This window comes from Sciurus vulgaris (assembly GCF_902686455.1).
Source record: "Sciurus vulgaris genome assembly, chromosome: 1".
In the NCBI taxonomy this organism is placed as follows: domain Eukaryota; kingdom Metazoa; phylum Chordata; class Mammalia; order Rodentia; family Sciuridae; genus Sciurus; species Sciurus vulgaris.
In genome coordinates this window covers 16,634,202-16,653,232 of record NC_136461.1, presented here as the reverse complement: position 1 = coordinate 16,653,232, position 19,031 = coordinate 16,634,202, and the positions used below count along the sequence as shown (strand labels likewise).

The window sequence follows — 19,031 nt, the reverse complement described above, 5'->3', positions numbered from 1 at the left end:
AGTAGGTGAAATTTTTTTTGTTTTTTATTTAGACATGGGATTTTCCTTTTCGTATAACTTATCTAATTAAAATATTCATCTTGGTAGTTACCACAAAAAAGTAACATAGAAAATTGTATTTACATTTTGGGACCAAAATACAAATAAAGAGCAGGACTATGCCTTGCTCCTTCCCCGCCCACCTCCAAGAAAGAAAAAGCCCCGGAGACCCTGCTCATCACACCAGGGATCACAAAGGACGAATCTGTAATCTGGTGATTCATGTGTAGTGTAGAACAGAAAAAAATTGCACGTTTTCACAAATGAGACTGAAGGTTCAACATCATTTTGTGTCTGCTCTGCAGCCATTTCAGTTAAGCTGGGTGAGGGGGTCATCTAGAAATTCAGTGTGTCCTCTTCTCACCAAGTCACATCCCTGATGCAGACACTAAGAGGGGGACGGAGGAAGACCTGGCTCTATGCAAACAAGGTTCATCTGAAACTTTATGTGTCAGAAGTGGATACGACGTTGGAATGAACAAATGTGTGTCCTTTCCTGCCCAAAGATTCCTAATGAGAGGAATTCATACTCAACTGAAATATGACATGAAAAACTGGTTCAATGACAAAGACTCGGAGACCAATAAGAGACAGATTCAGGTGGTGCACACATAAGAGGAAGTTATCTAGGGAACAGGTGCCTGGCACTTGGTTTCAGGTAAAAGATTCTAATATTAGATTTGGGATCCGGGCTAGAGAATGCTTCATGCAATTCAGAAATACAGCAGATCAAACACAGCAATGCACACCGGAGAACGCAGGGCCTTTGCTGAGCAGATTTCCTGCACTGCCCGGGAATCTCCCCGAAGGCAGCCCGACGGGGGCTCTCAGAGAGCCTGTGGGAGGGATGAGGCCAGGCCACAGCAGGCGGCCTGCCACACTAGCCACCTCTCCTGCCGTTTGCCTTCAGGTTTCTTGAATGTGCACATCTTAAAATTCACAGCATCTACCTCCACCTGGGTCAGAACAAGCCGCTCCTACTCGCTGTGTTCCTCAACAGTCAGCAAGGAGCCAACTCTGCCCTCCTCGAGGGACAGGCAAAGCCTCCCTTCCTAAACATGATGGATGCCCCCAGGCTCCCCACTCCCCAGGTGGCCCCTCTCCAGGCGTGGCCTACACAGCCGGGAGGTAGCTCGCCCAGACACAGCAAACTGTTGTGCTCTTGTAGTCACATGATCTTACTTTCAAAGAAAAAGGAAAAACAGAAGCAACTTCCAACAGAGCATTACAACTTTGAAAACCATTCGCTTCTAGTAGCAATTCACAGGGAACAGAAGATTAAAGTGCTGGCTTTTAAAACTCCCAAGTCGTATTGGAGGCTAAAAGAGCCCCGGCACGTCTGGGTTTCATCCCCAAGCTGCTGGGGAGAGGAAGGCAGGAAGCGGGAAAGAACCACCCACAATTTGAATCAGAAACTGGAAATGTTAAATTGCTGAGAGTCTGTGCAAACTTCTCCCAAGGTTCTGTGTCCTCTGGTGAGCCTGAAAAGCAAAAACGACACAAAGGACTCGCGAGGAGGACAGGTGAGGACTCTGGACTTCACCAACAGCCTCCCTTCATAAACACTACCGAATGGCTGGGAAAGGTGCCGAGCTGCACAGGACTCCGGGCAACACTGAGGAGATCTCGGGGGAAGGAGCCCCGAGCACTGCTGTCCCCACAAGGCTCCCTCAGTGACATGCTGGGCCCTCCCTCCTGGCCCTCAGTGCAGCGAGCACCACACAGCTCTGGGGAAGCCCAGCTCCCTCTAGACCACAGTGCGCTCGGCAGAGCTGACCTGGGACAGGGAATGCCTTCATCTAACTTTAACAAAGGACCTGGAAAAGGAAAAGCTAAGTGTGGCAGAGGACAAAAACGAAAACAAAAAACCCTGGGGGGTGATATAAATACAATCTGGGGGCAATATTTATTAATTAAAACTATGTCTTATAGTTTACAAAGATGCTAATTAACAACAAAAGTATAATTGACCTTAAAATCCTCAGTGAGTCTGAGGCTTCACATCGTCTTCAGAGTTCTGAAGTGCACTCCAGGCGGGCGCGGGGCTGTGGGCACAGGCGGGTGTGCAGGGCAGCACCTGCGACCGTGTGGATTCTGAGGCCAAGAGGCTCCACAAAGCAAGCTTCTGGGCTCCTCTGGAAGTCCCACCCCCAGCCCCCATCGTCCCTGTATTTTTGCCCCCCAAATTCCGTCTCCAAAGCAAGTGCTTGGTTTATCGTCGGGAGAATCTGTTCTTGAAAGCTTTAATCGTCTTGGCCATCATGGGCGCAATTTCTGTAAAGAGAAGCGAGGCAGCAGTTTTAGACGGGCAGCAGCTTAGGTCACAGCCCAGGGGCCGACAGCCAAAGCTGCTGAGCACCAGCAGACAAGCGGACAGAGGAGAAGCTCTTTGCCAACGCTGTCCTGAAAGTCACAGCACATAGCAGACACTTGCTGAGGCCCTTGAAGGTGCATTACGTCACCGTCCCTAACCACAGTGCCAAGGGTATGCGGTGAGTGGCATACCTGAACTCAATCCCTGTCAACTCTGAAGGCCATGTCGTGTTCAACTCTGCCTCACAAACATCCAAACCAGGAAGCACCACCCACCCTCCACTCTGTCCAGCGCAGCAACAGGTCTAAGGTGAGCTGTGCGAGCACCACTTCAGGAGGCCACCCGCCTCCTCGCTTAACCCGAGTGTGGCTGACACGTGGGCCACACTCCCAGCAATGACTACCAGCAGTGCCTTTCTCAAGGTAGACCCCCAAGGATACTGAGGGTAGCCTATGGTAATAAAGACCAGACAGATTCTAAAAATATTTCCAAGCTATGATTATTACCTCAGTAAATTATAAACCTCAGTAAGATTACAGGATTACATCTGTAATCCCAGCAACTTGGGAGGCTGAGGCAGGAGGATCACCCGCCTCAGCAACTGAGGGAGGCCCTAAGGACTTAGCAAGACCCTGTCTCAAAACAAATGGGCTGGGGATGTGGCTCAAGTAGTTAAGCGACTATGAGTTCAATCTCCAGTACCAAAAAAAACTTTTTTAAATAAAACCTAAGATGGACTTACCATTACGCTACTAATAATTATGAACCCTGTATTATTGCCAAGAGAAACAGGTATGTACGTAGGTGATGAAAGCAGTGTCAAAATGAATGTTCACTATAATCATTCTTTTTTTATGGTACCAAGGATTGAACTTGGGGGCACTTAACCACTGAGGTACATCCCTAGCCCTTTTTTATATTTTATTTACAGACAGGGTCTCACTGAGTTTCTTAGGGCTTCACTAAATTGCTGAGGCTGACTTTGAATTCGTAATCCTCCTGCCTCAGCCTCCTGGGGTTACAGGCATGCGCTCCCACACCTGACACTATGATAATTTTAAAAAGATGCACATGCCCAGCCAGGTGTGGTGGCTCACACCTGTAATCCAGCAGCTCAGGAGACTGAGGCAGGAGGATTGCAAGTTCAAAGCCAGCCTCAGCAAAAGCAAAGCACTAAGCAACGCAGTGAGACCCTTTCTCCAAATAAATACAAAATAGGGTTGGGGATGTGGCTCAGTGTCCCTGATTTCAATCCCAGTACTCAAAAAGAAAAAAAAAAAAAAAAAAAAAAAACGATGCATGTGTCCTATGGACACCGCAGGGGAAAGGAGGGGCTGACCTTTAGTCTAGCATCCTGGGATGCTACCTCCAGCACACAAACTCAATACCATGGCAGTGACATTCAAGGAGCTTCCAGAACTAGTTTTTAGCATCTAAGCAGGGACCCAGGACACTTACTCTTCACAGCAGGCTTCCTAGGATCATAGGAGACGGTGCTACTGACCACTGGCACCAAGTGGGCGCTGCTGGTGCTGGGGCCGTCGTAGGCTGGCTCCTCAGAGCTGGGGTTAAAGCTGTTGCTGCTGGCAGGAAGGTGGCCGCTTCCTGTGGTATACGGGGCTGGCTTAACCCTGCGTCACAGAACAGAGCCGGTCAGCCATGAGCAGGAAGCACGTGCCTCTGCACAAGCAGACTAAAGCTGCCTGCCACGGGACAACACGTGTTGTGGCTGTGAGCAGGGACACAGCACCCTGGTTGCTGGCACTGCCCGGAGACACCATAGCAGCTACAGAGCAAGTGGACATCTGAGCTTGCCTTCTGTTCAGGCGCTTTTTTGGTTTAAATGGGAAAGGGGGAAAGTGTAAGGTAGTGCTTCCCACAGGCCAGGCCCCCGGGCAGCAGGAACCGCCATCGGTGCACGCTGCAGTCCAGCACAGAGCTCAGGAGGCGAGGGCTGTGCTCGCCAAGGCCTCCTCAGAACTCTCGGTGCAAAGTGAGTCACTTCCAGCCCTGCAGCTCCCTCTGAGGGCGGAAAGCTCTCGGGGCTCTCCTCCCTGAGCAGGTAAAGATGGAGCACAAGCAGAGATCTTACTTGACTTTCTCAGGGACAGCTGCTCCTCCAGTTCCAAACTTCTCTTGCCTCCGTCGGACATCACGAGGTGGTTTGGCCACAGAGTTGACAAAGGCCATCTTTGCTCGCCGGCCTATGGAGAAATATGGAGATTAATATCTGCCTTCCTGAGCAGTGACACTGCTGTTGTTTACGCCCACCCTGTCCACCTGCAAAGACAAGAGACATCTAGGGGCCAGCCCTACACCAGCCAGGCCCCCCAGACTTCGCTGCTGACCAGAGCACCACCTGCCAGCTCTTGCAGGCTCCCCCTTCCCTTACCTTTGGGCTTATTGGCGTGTGCAAACTGGATGTTCTTCGTTAGCACTCGTAGCCGCTGCTCTCGGGCGTCCTGAAGCCGTAGGTACATCTCTCGCCAGGACTCATACTCTTCTGGTCTTTCTTCTTTAAAGTCTCGGTGACAATGAACTTTCCATAATTGATCTGTGTCTTCAATTAATACCTGCATTCAGGTGAGGATATCACTTATATAAAAGCATTCTTATGTATCTCTTTTCCATTTAGCAGTGACCAGTTTCCTCACAATTTTTTGGATTGCATAATAGTATTATATTAAAATACCACAATTCTAGGAAAAAAACCGAATCACTAAATTAAAAAAAAAGTTAAGTGTGATGTACTAGTTAGTTGTAAGAAAAGATAACACAAAAATTAAGATCGTTCTTTTCCTTTAAGAAATGAGTAAAGGGTAGAGCTGGGTGAAGTTCAATCAGCTTCTTTCCTCAACCAACACTGAACTCTCATGGCAAGGGGTCCACTGAAGAGGGATGCCGTGCTATGCGCTCTCAGAACTCGAGACACAGACTCTGCCATCAGATGAGTGGTCTGCATTACAGTACAATTCTGCCATTTGTGCTCTTTCATGCATCCCTCACACCTGAGTGTCAACACCAAGCACCTGGCATCCGGGATCCCAGGTGCTCTGCTGCCAGAATCCTCCCTTTAGGACTAGGCAAGCTCAAGGGAGGCACCAGAAGTTTTTTCTTGCTCCCCTTGAATCCCACCCTGATTCTAGCCCAAAAGGTCCACTTAAGATGGTAGGAGCAGGTAACAGAAATATGCTTGCTTAATTGCTGGTGGAGTTGCAAATTGGTGCAGCCACTCTGGAAAGCAGTACAGAGATTCCTCAAAAAACTTGGATCCACTATTTGACCCAGCTATCCCACTCCTCAGTTTATACCCAAAGGACTTAAAATCAGCACACAACGGTAAAGCAACCACATCAATGTTCAAAGCAGCTCAATTCACAATAGCCAGATTGTGGAACCAACCTAGATGCCCTTCAATTGATGAATGGATAAAGAAACTGTGGTATGTATACACAATGGAATATTACTCAGTCATAAAGAATAGCAAAATTATGGCATTTGCTGATAAATGAAGTTGAAAAATATCATGCTAAGTGAAATGGGTCAAGCCCAAAAAACCAAAGGTCAAATGTTTTCTCTGATAAGTGGATGATGATACATAATGAGGTAGGGTGGTAGGGTGTGGGGGAGAAGAATGAAGGAACTTAGGATGGTGTAGAGGAAAAATAAGGCGGGAGAGAGTGGGGGAAGGAAAGATAGTAGAATGAAACAGACAGTATTACCCTATGTCTATGTATATGTATGATTACATGAATGGTGTGACTCTACATTGTGTACAACCATAGAAATGAAAAGCTGTACCCTATTTCTGTACAATGAATCAAAACGCAGTCTGTAAAAAAAAAAAAGAAAAGAAAAGAAAAGAAAAAGAAATAAAGAAAAAGAAATATGCCTGTTTAAAGGCCCAGAGGCAAACCAAACATACCCAGGACAGGGATCCAACCACTGGTCTGCCCTCAGCCATGGCAGATCCACAGAGACAAAGCTATTTCTGGAGAGACAAGCCAGAAAACTACTCTCTTCCCACCCAAAAAGGATACTAACGTGATTGTATTCCTCTATGCGATACAGCTGATCAGGTGTACACCTCTCCAAAACGGGTTCAAGAATAGAATAGGGGACTCTTCCCACTTCAAAGATGGCTGCAGAGAAATCAAAGGTAAGAGTGTTGAATATCAGCCAAGCTACCCAGTGATAAGGTCTCACTGCAACATTGTGCTCAAGAGAAGCATGTGACTTACAATCGATATTGTTTTTAAGTACACGGATGCACTGCTGGTACAAGGTCATCATTTTGGGGAGATAGGCACACTTGGAACCGGAATACACCTGCATCTTGGAATTCATTCTGCGTCCAGTGAATCCAGCTTCTTCTTCTTCCTGGGGTGAAGAGAATGCTACAGGGCAAGAAAAACCAGAATGGAAATCACAAAAGGTCCTAAGCCACAGGTCCTCAGTCTTCCCCTTCCCTTTCTCAAGGACAACCAATGACAATTCTTATGGATTCTTCCAGAGACTCATTACTACTGAGCCACATCCCCAGTCCTTTATATTTTGAGACAGCCTCTTAAGTTGCTGAGGCTGGCCTTGAACTTGTGATCCTCCAGCCTCAGCCTCCCAAGTCACTGGGACTGCAGGCATGCACTACTGTGCCTAGCTCCATCCCTTCTTTCATTTAGCACATTTTAGAAATCATTCCTCCAGCACCAGAAGAAAAAGAAAAAAAAAGAAAGAAAGAAATCATTCCATGATGGTACACAAAAACTTTCTGTGTTTTTACAGTGGCCTATGGTGTGAATAGGCCATGATATATCTGTTTCTTTTAAGTCTCCTGCTAATGGACACTTAATGTGGCTTCTTATTCTTTTGCTACCAAAACTAGACATTTGTTTTTTTTTAAGCTAAAAATCATATATATGATATACAGAATAAAAGGCTGCTAGTAACAGCAGCAGCAAAGATTCACCAAAAACTTTGTATGTGAAAACCCTGGAGCTAAAAGCTTAATTGGCATTACCACTTTTGGGGTGTGGGGCGTACTGGGGATTGAACCCAGGGGTGCTCTACCACTGAACTACATCCCTAGCTCCTTTTTATTTTTTGTTCTGGAACAGGGTCTTGCCAAGTTCCTGAAGCTGGCCTTGAACCTGTGATCCGCCTGCCTGAGTCACTGAGATTACATGTGTATGCCACTGTATCTGGTGGCATTACCGTTTTCAAATTCACTTAACAACCCTACCATTATTACTTCTACTTACAGAATGTAAAAACGAGTTCCAAAGAAATTAAGATATTACCCAAGATCATCCTACTTAGAGAAACCAGTGTTGGGATTCAACCCAAGCCATCAAACTCCAGAGTACATTCTTAGGAAATGTACTCAAAATCTGATGTTATGACAAGTCTTATGGTGACAGATCATGAATGCATTTTTACATCTTTTTCCCAATTAAAAAAAAGATATTAAAAATTACCTTTTCGCTTTGGCTGGAAGGAGGGCATCAACTCAAGGGAAGGAAGTGGACGGTAATTGGCCTGGATGGTGGGTAAGGGGAGGTCTGGCAATACTGGCAGTGCATCGGTGGAGACCTGCAGGAGAGAAACAGTGAATGGAGGGCCCCTTTCTGCGAGCACATCTTTCATTTCCACAGTCAATTCCCAGGAGGTTGGGCTGAAGGGAGGCGTACAGGCATGAACACCACCACCGAAGCAGGAAGTGCATACAGAGGGGCCCATCACACTGGGACACCTCCAGTCTTTTCTTGGGAATTAGCCATCCTGACAGCAAATGAGGCCCAGAGGAAATCTGTGCAGACAGAAATGCAAGAGGCCACCTGCAAACAAGCCAAGGAGAGCAGTGGCACCTGGGCCCTACGCACCCTGCGGGGCCGAGCATCCAGAACCCGCAGCCACTGCGGCACCGAGGCTTACCTTTCTCAGCCTGGCCGAGTCGCCTCCAGCCAGCTGCAGCTTCTCTGACCTGCTCTCATTCGCCTTGGGTAATTTCTGAACTGAGTCCAGGTTTTTACTAGTGCTCTTAGAATCACTTTTTTTAAGTCCTTTGTCTCCAAGTACTGTGCCTGGAGTTTTCACGACCTTCTTCTTTTTCTTCCGGGGCTGGTCATAGCTGAGGTACGATTCAAACGACATGGTGGGCTGCTCAAACTCATCCTCCGCATCTGCCTCCTCCACCTTAGGGAGTGAGCCCAGTGACTTCCGATCCAAATGAGAGGTCTTTGCTTTCCCCTCTTGGGCCTTTAGGTTGTTGGAAACCTTCTCTTTCGTTCTGGGCAACAGGCCTCCCACCCCTTTCCCCGTGTCTGAGCTGTCCACACTTTGCTTGCTTCTGTCTGATTTGGTTTTTGCAGAGTCCTTGTGCTTTGGCTTTTTAAGGTGGTTGTCTGAAGCGACCTCTGAGGAGGGTGAAGACTTCCTTTTGAGGCTGCTGCCTTCTCTTTCCTTCTCTTTCTTGGCAGTACTAGAAGGTGGTCTCTCCTTGGCACTGTCCCCTAGAAGTGGCCTTCGGGTCTCCTCTTTTGAGAGGGACTTGTGTGGCTTCTCTCTGCCCACAGCAGAGGCCTTGTCATCACTCTTGGCATCTACGGGGCGTTTTTCCTTGTGGCAAGATCTATGTTCCTTGTTTTGGTTCGCGATCCCTTTTCCCTGGGATCCACCCAGGTGTCCTTCCTGACTAACTCCCAGTCTGTCCTGTAAGGCATTACTGTGGCCTTTTCCAGGCTTCTGGTGTGGAACGATGGACTCATGGTCCTCCTCTGGTGACCTGTAATGGTCTGTGTACATCTGATGAGGACTCGCACAGGATGGGGGGGACTGGACGTGGCCATAGTCAGAAGATTCAGGGTCTGAAGAGTACGTAGGTGACGCCCTGTGACACCTCTTCCTCTCATCTCTCCTCTCGTGGCTGTGAGACACTTTGTGAGGTCGCTCACACTCTGAGAGTTTTCTGTGTTTCTTCTGCCTGTGGTCGGGACTGTACGAGCGGCTGCCTGAGGCCTTCCAGTTTTCTTGGTAGTCCCCTTCCATCTCCTCCTCCCGCTGAAGGGCATCCCGAGGGCGCTTTCGGGAATTGCTTTTCTCAAAGTCCTGGTCATCAGCCTCATTGTTTCTAAAATAAAAGAAAAAGCAGATATAAATCTCAGTGTAATCCTTGTTCAGACAACAAAGTCACAGGCCCTGAACTCACAAGAGATGAAGAAGATGCACAGAAACAACATGGTCACAGGAAGAAGACATGGGGGTACGTGTGAAAATCCTCAACCAAGTTCAAACACTGGGAAACCCCAAGTATTCAATAAAGGGGATTGACAAGAACACAGGAAAGATCAAATATCTGGTAGACATGAAAATGCTTAAAGATTATTTTCAACATGGGGACAGTTTTTAACCTGTTACATAAAAAGGAGGCTAAAAATGCCTTTTAAGAAGAGGTTAGCCAGGAGTGGTGATGCACACCTATAATCCCAAAGACTGGGGAAGCTGAGGCAGGAAGGGCATAAGTTCAAGGCCAGCTTCAGCAATTTAGTGAGGCCCTTTATCAAAAAATAATAAGACCACATCAACGTTTATAGCAGCTCAGTTCACAATAGCTAGATTGTGGAATCACCTAGATGCCCTTCAACAGATGAATGGATAAAGAAACTGTGGTATATACACACAATGGAATATTATTCAGCCATAAAGAATAATATTATGGCATTTGCAAATAAATGGATGGAATTGGAGAACATCATGCTAAGTGAAATAAGCCAATCCCAAAACCAAAGGTCAAATGTTTTCCCTGATAAGTGGAGAATGATAATATAATGGGGGTGGGGGGGTGGGGAGTGAGAGAAGAATGGAGCAACTTTGTATTATGTAGAGGGAAATGAGAGGGAGGGGGTATGAAAAATGGTGGAATGAGACCGACATCATTACTCTATGTACATGTATGATTACACAAATGGTGTATGAATCTACACTGTGTACAACCATGGTAACGAAATGATGTACCCCATTTGTGTACAATGAATCAAAATGTAGTCTGTAAAAAATTTTAAAAATAATAATAATAATAAGGACAAGGGATGTAGCTCAGCAGTAGAACATGTGCTTAGCACGCACAATGCCTTGGATTCAAGCTTCAGAACAACAGTAAAAAAGTTTAGAAAGAAACATACCGAAATGTTAATGCTTATCTTTAACAATTATAATTCTGATTCTTATCTCTATTTTTAAATACTTTCTAAGCGTCTACAATGATCATGTATTATTTTTATAATTGAGGCAAAATGGGTATCTATTTGCTTATGGTACTGGGGGTTGAACCCAGGAGTACTTTAACAATGAGCTACATCCCAGCCCCCTTTATTACTTATGAGTCTCAGTAAGTTGCTGAGGCTGGCCTAGAATTTGTAATCCTCCTGCCTCAGCCTCCTGAATAGCTAGGATTACAGGCACACACCACCATGGCTGGCCAAAACATGTATTTTAAATAAGAAGACAGAAAAGAAATAAAAATGAATACCATGAATTTGAATAAACTTAAAGAGAAATGTTCTCACCGTTCCACAGGAACCAGCTTCTTCCACTGGGCCACTAGGTCCCTGGCAAAGCTTCCAACTTGCTCATGTTTTCGAAAGCTATTTACTGTTTTCCCGACCCCAGTCTCCTACAAATTTAACAAAATGATTGACAGAGGGTTAGGGAACTAAGCTCACATTTTTCCTAAAGAAATAAAGCCTCCTGCTTTCAGAAACTCAACAAGCAATTTTTCCTCCCTAAAGCATACCCTGGCAAGTCTCAATACTAAATTACTTTGTTGCCTATGTTCACATTTCTTGATGTCACAAGGTAACAGAGCATACAAATTCGGAGAAACATTTCCTTAAAACCCTTCTATAACTTTAACAAGAATGATTATAGCAGGTGTTAAGACTCTGAGCTAACAGTATGTGAAGCAATCTTTACAGTAACTTTGCCCTCTAATACTAGGGATTGAATCCAGGGAGCTTTACCACTGAACTACATCCTCAGCCCTTTTTGTTTGAGACAGGGTCTTGCCAAGTTGCATAGGCCAGCCTAGAACTTGTGATCCTCCTACCTTAACTTCTAGAGTTGCTGAGATCTCAGTCATGTGCCACCACACCTGTCCAGCTATCACCCTGAGGCAGGAAGCAGCTTTATTTTACAGAGGCACAGCATAAAGTCACAGAACTTGGATCTGAATCCAGGACCAGTAGATGCCAAAGCCAAATTTCTTTTCGTTCATTTTAATTTTGATATACAAATCACATAATAGGGCTGGGAGTGTAGCTCAATAGTAGAGTACTCACCCAGCATGAGCAACACTCTGGATTCCTTCTTCAGCACTGGGGGGAACACATAGATTTCACCATTTTAAAGTATATAATTCAGTGTTTTCCAGAACACTCCTAATATTATGCAACCATTAGCACTATCTAATTCTAGAACATTTCCATTACCCTGAAAAGAAGCCCTGTTCCTCCCAATTCCCCCAGCCCCTGGTAAGCACTCATCTACTTTCTATGGATTGGCCTATTCTGACATTTCACATGAACAGAATCATACAGTATATAGCCTTTTGTGTCTGGTTTCTTTTATTTTCAAAGCCCATCCTCTAAATCTTCCTCTGCACTCTCTCCAGTGGGAAGGGGATGGGATATAGTTACATAACAAAGTTGAGACTGGTGATGTAGCTCAGTGGTAGAGTGCTTGCCTGGCACATGTGAGGCTCTGAGTTTGATCCCAGCACAAAAAAAAAAAAAAAAAAAAAAAAAGAAAGAAAGAAAAAACAAAAAGATTCACAATTCTTACCGCAAGAATATCTACTGTAATAGGCAAGGTGGAGAGTTTCTTCATATATTTCAATAGCTGCAGAGTGAATGGATAAAGCAAATGGTTAATTTCTGTAGTCATAATCTTATTCACTGGAACAAATAGAAACATCTGATGGTTAAATGCTTACTCAGTGCTACATACTTTACAGTAAAATAGGCATGGTTATTATCTGTGTTACAAGTGTGAGAAGAGGCTCAGAAAAGTTATGATATAGACTGGGGGTGCAGCTCAGTGGTAGAGCACTTGCCTGACATGTAAAAAACCCAAGTTCATCCCCAGTACCACAAAAAATTAATAAGTAAATAAAAAGAAAAGTTATGCTACTTGCCCCAGGTGTAAGCAAGGCAGGATTCAGTCTGATCTGTGGCTTTAGATTCTGTGCTTTCAACTGCTATTCTATACCAAAGGAAAGTAAGACAGAAGATAATCAAAACCTACTGACTGATAAGTCACCAACAGGTGTCATTCTGCCTCAATTCTGACAGAGAAGGTGCCAACGTCAGGGAAATCACTCATGGACCTGGCACATTAGAAAGCAAGAAGGGGCCTCTACAAGAAAAGAGAAGAGTTTTCAGAAGGACTACAGTGCTGACCAGAAGTGGGCAGAAGCCAAGAGCAATTATGAGCTACAAGAATAGGAGCATTACTGTCAATGATGAACACAAAATGCCAGGGTAGATGAGCAAAGATCTGGATTTGGTCACATTTCCTTTCTAAAGTCCCTAAAACTAGGTCAAAATTGGTAGGCAGAGCTATTAAGAGAGAGTTCTGGAGTCAGAGACAGGATTCAGTTTGAATGTCACCTCTTTGCCAGGTGATCTTGTGCAAGTCAGTAATTTCTGAACCTCGGTTACTTCATTTGTAGAACAAGAAATGGATCCTGTCTCTGGATTCAACTGACACAAACCATGTGCAACATTCAGTCAGTGTCTTCAACACTACAGAAGTTTAAAACATGCTCATTATTAATCATCTCATTAATCAGCTGACAGCTCTTTAAATGCTCTACCCTTGGTTCTTAACCAGGTATTGCTCAGCCAATTCCTACTTGCTCTATTTCTATCAAAAATCATGACTGGGGCTAGGGTTGTGACTCAGTGGTAAAACACTTGCCTAGCAAGTGTGAGGCACTGGGTTGGATCCTCAGCAGTACATATAAATAAATAAAATAAAGGTATTGTGTCTACAACTTAAAAAAAAATTAAAAAACAATCATGATTGGCTAAGCCAATCTGGAAACATTTGTGTACACATAAACAACTTACCATACAAGGAATGCTGCAAAGTACAAGCAGTTCAAAACAGTGCTACCTTTACATATATTAGATAACAAGGTATGTTCTTTCTTCAGGTGCAGCCCAGGCTATGCCGAGTAAGCCATGTTGCTAACAGGCGGGGTAACAAGTATGTTTTTCTGGTCATTCTACTTCCACAATTACTTAACATGGTCACTAGGTAGAGCAGTTGGATCACAGGTGATAATCCTGTTTGGGAACAAATAGGAGGCCCAGTCGTGTATCTAGGGAGCATGAAATAGTTGAGTAAAAATTATCCTCCACTTCAAATTCCACTTCCACTACCATCCAACTCAGAAAAAGTTCTACTGTGAATTTCTTGACACCCAAGCTAAGAATACAAAGATTATTGCCAAATCCTTTTTTACTTTATTTATTTAGTTTTGTGGTGGTGGTACTAGGGATTAAACTCTGGCATACCCCGTCACTGAGCTAAACCCCCTAGCCTTTTTAAATTTTTATTTTGACAGGGCATCCCTAAGTTGCCAAGGCTGGTCTCAAACTTGCAATTCTCCTGTCTCAACCTTCTGAGTCACTGGTATTACACATGTACATCACTGTGCCCAGTGCCAATTCATTTTCTTTTCTTTTTTTGACAGAAAGGTACTGAGGATTGAACCCAGAGGTGCTTTACCACTGAGTCTTATCCCCAGCCTCCCCCTACACTTTTTTTTTTTTGGGGGGGGGGTAACCAGGGATTGAACCCACAGGTACTTAAACACTGAGTCACATCCCCAGTCCTTCTTAATATTTTATTTAGAGACAGGTCTCACTAACTTGCTTAGGGTCTCACTAACTTGCTGACATTGGCTTTGAACTCATGATCCTCCTGCCTCAGCCTCCCAAGTTGCCCCAGTCCTTTTTATTTTGAGATAGGGTCTCGATAAGTTGCTTAGGGCCTTGCTAAATTGCTGAGGCTGGTCTCAAACTTACAAACCTCCTGTAACAGTCTCCTGAGTCAGTGATTACAGGTCTGCATCACTGTACTTGGCCTAACTCCTTTTCTTAAAGGTATATTTAGAATCACTGAAAAGGTTAAAACAGGCAGTTCTCCCTGTTTTAAAGTGTCCAGAAGGGGTAGGTGGGGAACACTTACATATCATCCACTGTTCGTCAGTGACTATGCTAAGTTCTTCCACAAATTACCTCATTTGATTTTCACTGTAAAGTGGATATTATTCTCCCTATTTTACAGATATTGAAACTGAGACCAGCGAGGCTCATTAGCTTGCCTAACAAGCTGAGAAGCATCCAACATGATTAACACTGTGCTTAGTGAACAGTGTGATGGCACAGTCGTAACTCCTATGCCCACCTCTTAGCATACTTGAAACGAGGCAGAAGAGCTTTGTTCCTCCTCAATACTATGCTGCTTGGCAGTTTAGAGTTCACCCGGTAAAGGAGGTCACCAACGGGGCAGAGTCCCAGGACCTCTAAAAAGCCAACATAGAAGGATGGGGCCGGAAGTCACTGAGGGTGTGTTATCTCAAAGCCTAGCTCTAACTGGAAAAGCAAATGCTCCATTTCTGCCTCACTTTGGGTTAGGAGTGACTAAAGCACACAATACTGAAACCCTCACGATTTAAAAACTTATCTAGCCCATTGTAAAAGTAAGAACTGCACAACCTCACTATTCTCAGTAAATTCCAAGAAAAAAAATGAAGAAATAACAAGACAAAAGCATTCTGCGTAGCCTCAGGGAGGTGGAAACTTGCTGTTGTTAAAACAAGGTATGGTCTGTATAGCCTGCAAGAACTGATAACAGACAATTAAAAATTATCAAACATTTGCACAGTGCATGCTTAGGAATCTCAGCTGTCCCCTGCACACTGCTTCAACCCCAAAAGCAGAAAAATGTCTCAAAGCTGACCCCCTAGTTCCCCACCTGCTATCAATCTGTGTTCCTGGTAATACAGGACCAGTAACTTTATCGTTCATGGAAATAATTTCCAATTCAATAGTAGAAAGAGAAACCAAGTGTCCCTGGTCTGCCTGATACCGCCTCTCTCAAGTAAGCCTAGATCATAGATGAACTTAAAATGAAAAGTTACACTTAACACCAATGCTTAGTACCAGAAGATTCATGAGCACAGGTGTGGAATCCACCCTTTGGCTAATAATGGCTTGAAAGCAAGATGTAATTGCGAGTCCAATATTGCTCTATAGTCATCCTGAAATTTCAAGACCAACCTGTGGGAGCTTGTTGGGTTAACAGAGGGTTGAGAAGAAGAAGCCCAGTGTGCCAGCTTGCAATTTTCTCCCTGCAGTTAGCTCATTTCTGAATGCCAACTTTGCAAATGCCCTTTGCAAAAACGATCTTCCAGCATTTCTCATCATCAGAAAGCTCACTTCACAACATAAAGCCAAAATTTCAGGGTGGCTTTTTTTTGTTTGTTCATTTTTTTCCCCAGGGTCGAGGACAGAACCAACAGCCTCACACACGGTGTGTAAGTGCTCTACTACCGAGTTACACCCCTCAAGCCAAGTGTGATTTTTGTTTCTAGGAAAGGAAAGCCCAAGGGTGCTTCAAAACAAACAAGCAAGAAACACAAATAGTTCAAGTAAACCTACTTGATACAGAAAAGCTTATTCCAAATTTAAATTCCTGTGGAAAAATGACCACAATACATAGAGAATTTTTAAAATCTGATAAAAATAAAGATGAGCCAGGCGTGATGGCACATGCCTGTAATCCCAGTGGCTCAGAAGGCCGAGGCAGGAGAATCACAAATTCAAAGCCAGCCTCAGCAACTCAGTGAGGTCCTAAGCAATTAATGAGACCCTATCTCCAAATAAAAAATAAAAAGGGCTGAAAATGCTGCTCAGTGGTTAAGCACTCATAGGTTCAATCCCGGGTACCAAAATAAATAAATACCAAAGGCAGGGGATGGGGGGACTTACATAATATAGCCTTAAAGTTTTAAAAAAGTCAGTCCAAATCTTACAGTTTTCAGGAAAACGAACTAGTACTCAGAAATAATGACCATTTATTAGATATCTGCAAAAGGTTATTCTAACACAAAACTTGTAAAAATGCCCGGCTGCTAGGTACTAAAGCACAAATACAAAATAAAACACAATACAACTGAAAACATTTAGGTTTTCATAGCTTTGTAACCTCTGAGCTGGCTATGACTGAGGAGAGTTAAAGAATGGCCTGATGGTGAGAGGCTGTGTGAAGAGGGAAAAGCTCCTCAGGACAGGGAAAGGGAAAGGGGCCCTGCAAGAAAAATCCTGAAAAACACGATTAACACCTACTGAGCATTTTCCTCCAGCTGCTACTTGAGTCTTTTAGTTTAATTCTAAGAAAACGGGGGAGAGAACAGGCTCAGTGAAGAACTCCCCCGATGTCCATAGCTGGCAAATGGATCAGAACCCGAATTTCGGCGGCATTTTATCTTCACTACCTCCCTCCTTTATTTCCTCTTCCACCAGGACTGGGCTTAGAGACACTTCTTGGCTAGAAGGCTAGCAGAGAAGGTGAAACGATTTGTTTTATTTTACTTTTGGAACTGGGGATTTAATTCAGGGCGTTTTACTACCGAACTACTTCCCCAGCCGGCCCTTTTGTATGTATGTATGTATGTATTTTTTTTGAGACAGGATCTTGCTAAGTTGCTGAGGCTGGCCTCGAACTTACGATCCTTCCTCCTCAGCCTCCCGAGTCACTGGAATTACAGACGTGCGCCGCCGCACCCGGCTCAACAATGTATTTCAATGAAAACAATTCTAACACCCACCAGACACTCCTGGAGACATCCGAGACGCTGAGTAACAAAGTCAAGAAGGGAGAAGGATGGATTTAACTTAAGTGTCTAAAAGAAGCAACCAAACTGGTTAAGTACAATTAAAAATGGATGCCCACCTCTGCAGCAGTGAGAAGCGGTGGCTCTTACCTTTCCGTAAGGCCAGAGGGTAGCTAACCACAACTTGCAGCCGCACCCCCTTCAATTACGACCTAAGTTTCTGGAGTACAGCTAGGTGACAGGAGGCTTTATTCGGTGGCTCTGAAAGGGACTCACGGAGAGGCAGAAGGTCCGTGCTCTGCTACCAAACGTCCCGCAGAGGACCGGACCGCACACCGAGCCTCGCCCCGCCGCGTCCCGCCCGCGCCTCCTCGGGCCCCCGGACACGCGGAGGGCAGAGCGGGCTCGCGGTGCGGGCGCTCGACTCCGCCGCCAGCGCCCCCGGCAGGAAACAGCTGGCCCGGGACCGGGGAGCGGCTCGGAGTCCGCGGGGCACGCGGCGCCCGGCCCGGAGAGCGCAGGGCGGCCGGCCGAGGCCCGACCTGCGGGGCCACCGCGCGCCCGGCGCTGCAGCCCGCGGGCCTGGCTCCGGGTCCGAGCCCCGCGGCGCCGGCCGGTGGGGAATCGGCCGCGCCCGGCCCGCGACCGTTACGGGCCCGCGCCGCGCCCAACGCCCGCCCGCTCCGCGCAGCCCGCCGCTCACCTTCTTGGGGTCCGGGTTCGCGGCCAGGCGCGCCTGCAGCTTCTCCACAACTTGGAGCGCCGACTCCGCCGCCATCGCTGTCACTGGCGCGGCCTCCTCGCCGGAACTGGGTTCGCGTTGCGTCCTCGGGCCGAGCTCCGCCCTCCGTGCAGCCCCGGCGGAGACGGAAGCGCGACTGGCCCCTTCCGGGCCTCGGCCGGGGGAGGGGGCGCGGGGCGCGGGGCGCGGGGCTGGCCGGCCGCAGGCCCCGCCCCCCGCCCGGGCCCCGCCCCCAGCCCGGGCCCCGACCCCCGCCCGCGCCGCGGCCGCCGACCTCGCGCGTCTGCTCCTGGGGGAGCCGAGCCCAAGCCCCAGAGAGCGCCCCAGACTATCGTCCAAAAGGAGTGGGCCGCGAGCCGCACCCTCACCAGCCTGGCGGGGGGCCGGGTCGCTGCCCGGCGCTGGGAATCCGGGGTGTAACCGCGGCGACCACCCGGGTTAAGCACGCCATGCCAGTACCTTGACTTCAGCCTCCTTATAACTCATGGAAACGAGTTATCCCCGTTTTACAGATGAGGAAACGGAGGCCCAGGAAGATGGAAACAACTTGCAAGTGTTCACATAAAAGTTAATGAAAACGGAATTTGATTTTAAAAAGTGTAGGTCCACCGTGAGTCCACACCTCTGAAGAGGTCAAGGAATTGAGGGCCAGAGGGATCTGTCCAGTCAAAACATCTTAGCTCCTTCAGGCAATAATGGCCTGTCCCCCTTCCCTCAACAGTGTCTGAAAGGCAGCAAATAAATACTTCTTGAATGAATGAATGCATGGCTGTTTCCTCTTATGACCCCACCCATCAGCAGTAGATCCTGAATCAGAATAGCCCAAGACACCTCCCTCCCTCACACCAACCCTCATCCAAGAAGTACTAAATTCTATTACTTGGTGAAAGTAATTTTATTACTACTCAAAAGAACTAAACAGTTGAAACTAACATAAAATACCAGCATCAATTAAATCTCGTTTGATTAGGTCAGATTGGGCTGGGGATATAGCTCAGTTGGTTGAGTGCTTGCCTCTCAAGCCGAAGGCCCTGGGT

The 19,031-nt window shown here is 46.3% G+C and overlaps 1 protein-coding gene across 2 annotated transcripts; it reads right to left on the bottom strand.

The window, feature by feature from the left end:
* Window positions 1-6: 6 nt before the first annotated feature.
* Window positions 7-18,193, bottom strand: ELOA (elongin A). 2 transcript variants are annotated; one of them, XM_079138150.1, is made up of 11 exons: window positions 17,956-18,193; window positions 12,188-12,244; window positions 10,915-11,021; window positions 8,285-9,479; window positions 7,828-7,942; window positions 6,595-6,750; window positions 6,398-6,495; window positions 4,746-4,926; window positions 4,446-4,557; window positions 3,812-3,984; window positions 7-2,313 (listed from the first exon to the last, which is right to left on the bottom strand). In XM_079138150.1, exons 1-11 carry the CDS (start codon window positions 18,028-18,030, stop codon window positions 2,252-2,254), a joined length of 2,331 nt encoding a protein of 776 aa, XP_078994276.1. In that variant the 5' UTR covers window positions 18,031-18,193; the 3' UTR covers window positions 7-2,251. The 2 variants fall into 2 exon arrangements, with proteins under 2 accessions (XP_078994276.1, XP_078994277.1); XM_079138151.1 differs by lacking the exon at window positions 17,956-18,193 and adding an exon at window positions 12,650-14,167.
* Window positions 18,194-19,031: the final 838 nt, after the last annotated feature.

Coding starts and splice junctions, on each gene's coding strand:
- ELOA (XM_079138150.1), bottom strand. CDS start 18,030: ATGGCGGCGGAGTCGGCGCTCCAAGTTGTGGAGAAGCTGCAGGCGCGC. Junction 9,480..10,914: donor AAGCTGGTTCCTGTGGAACG/GTGAGAACATTT, acceptor CTTTTATTTTAG/AAACAATGAGGCTGATGACC. Junction 4,927..6,397: donor GCATAGAGGAATACAATCAC/GTTAGTATCCTT, acceptor ACCTGAATGCAG/GTATTAATTGAAGACACAGA.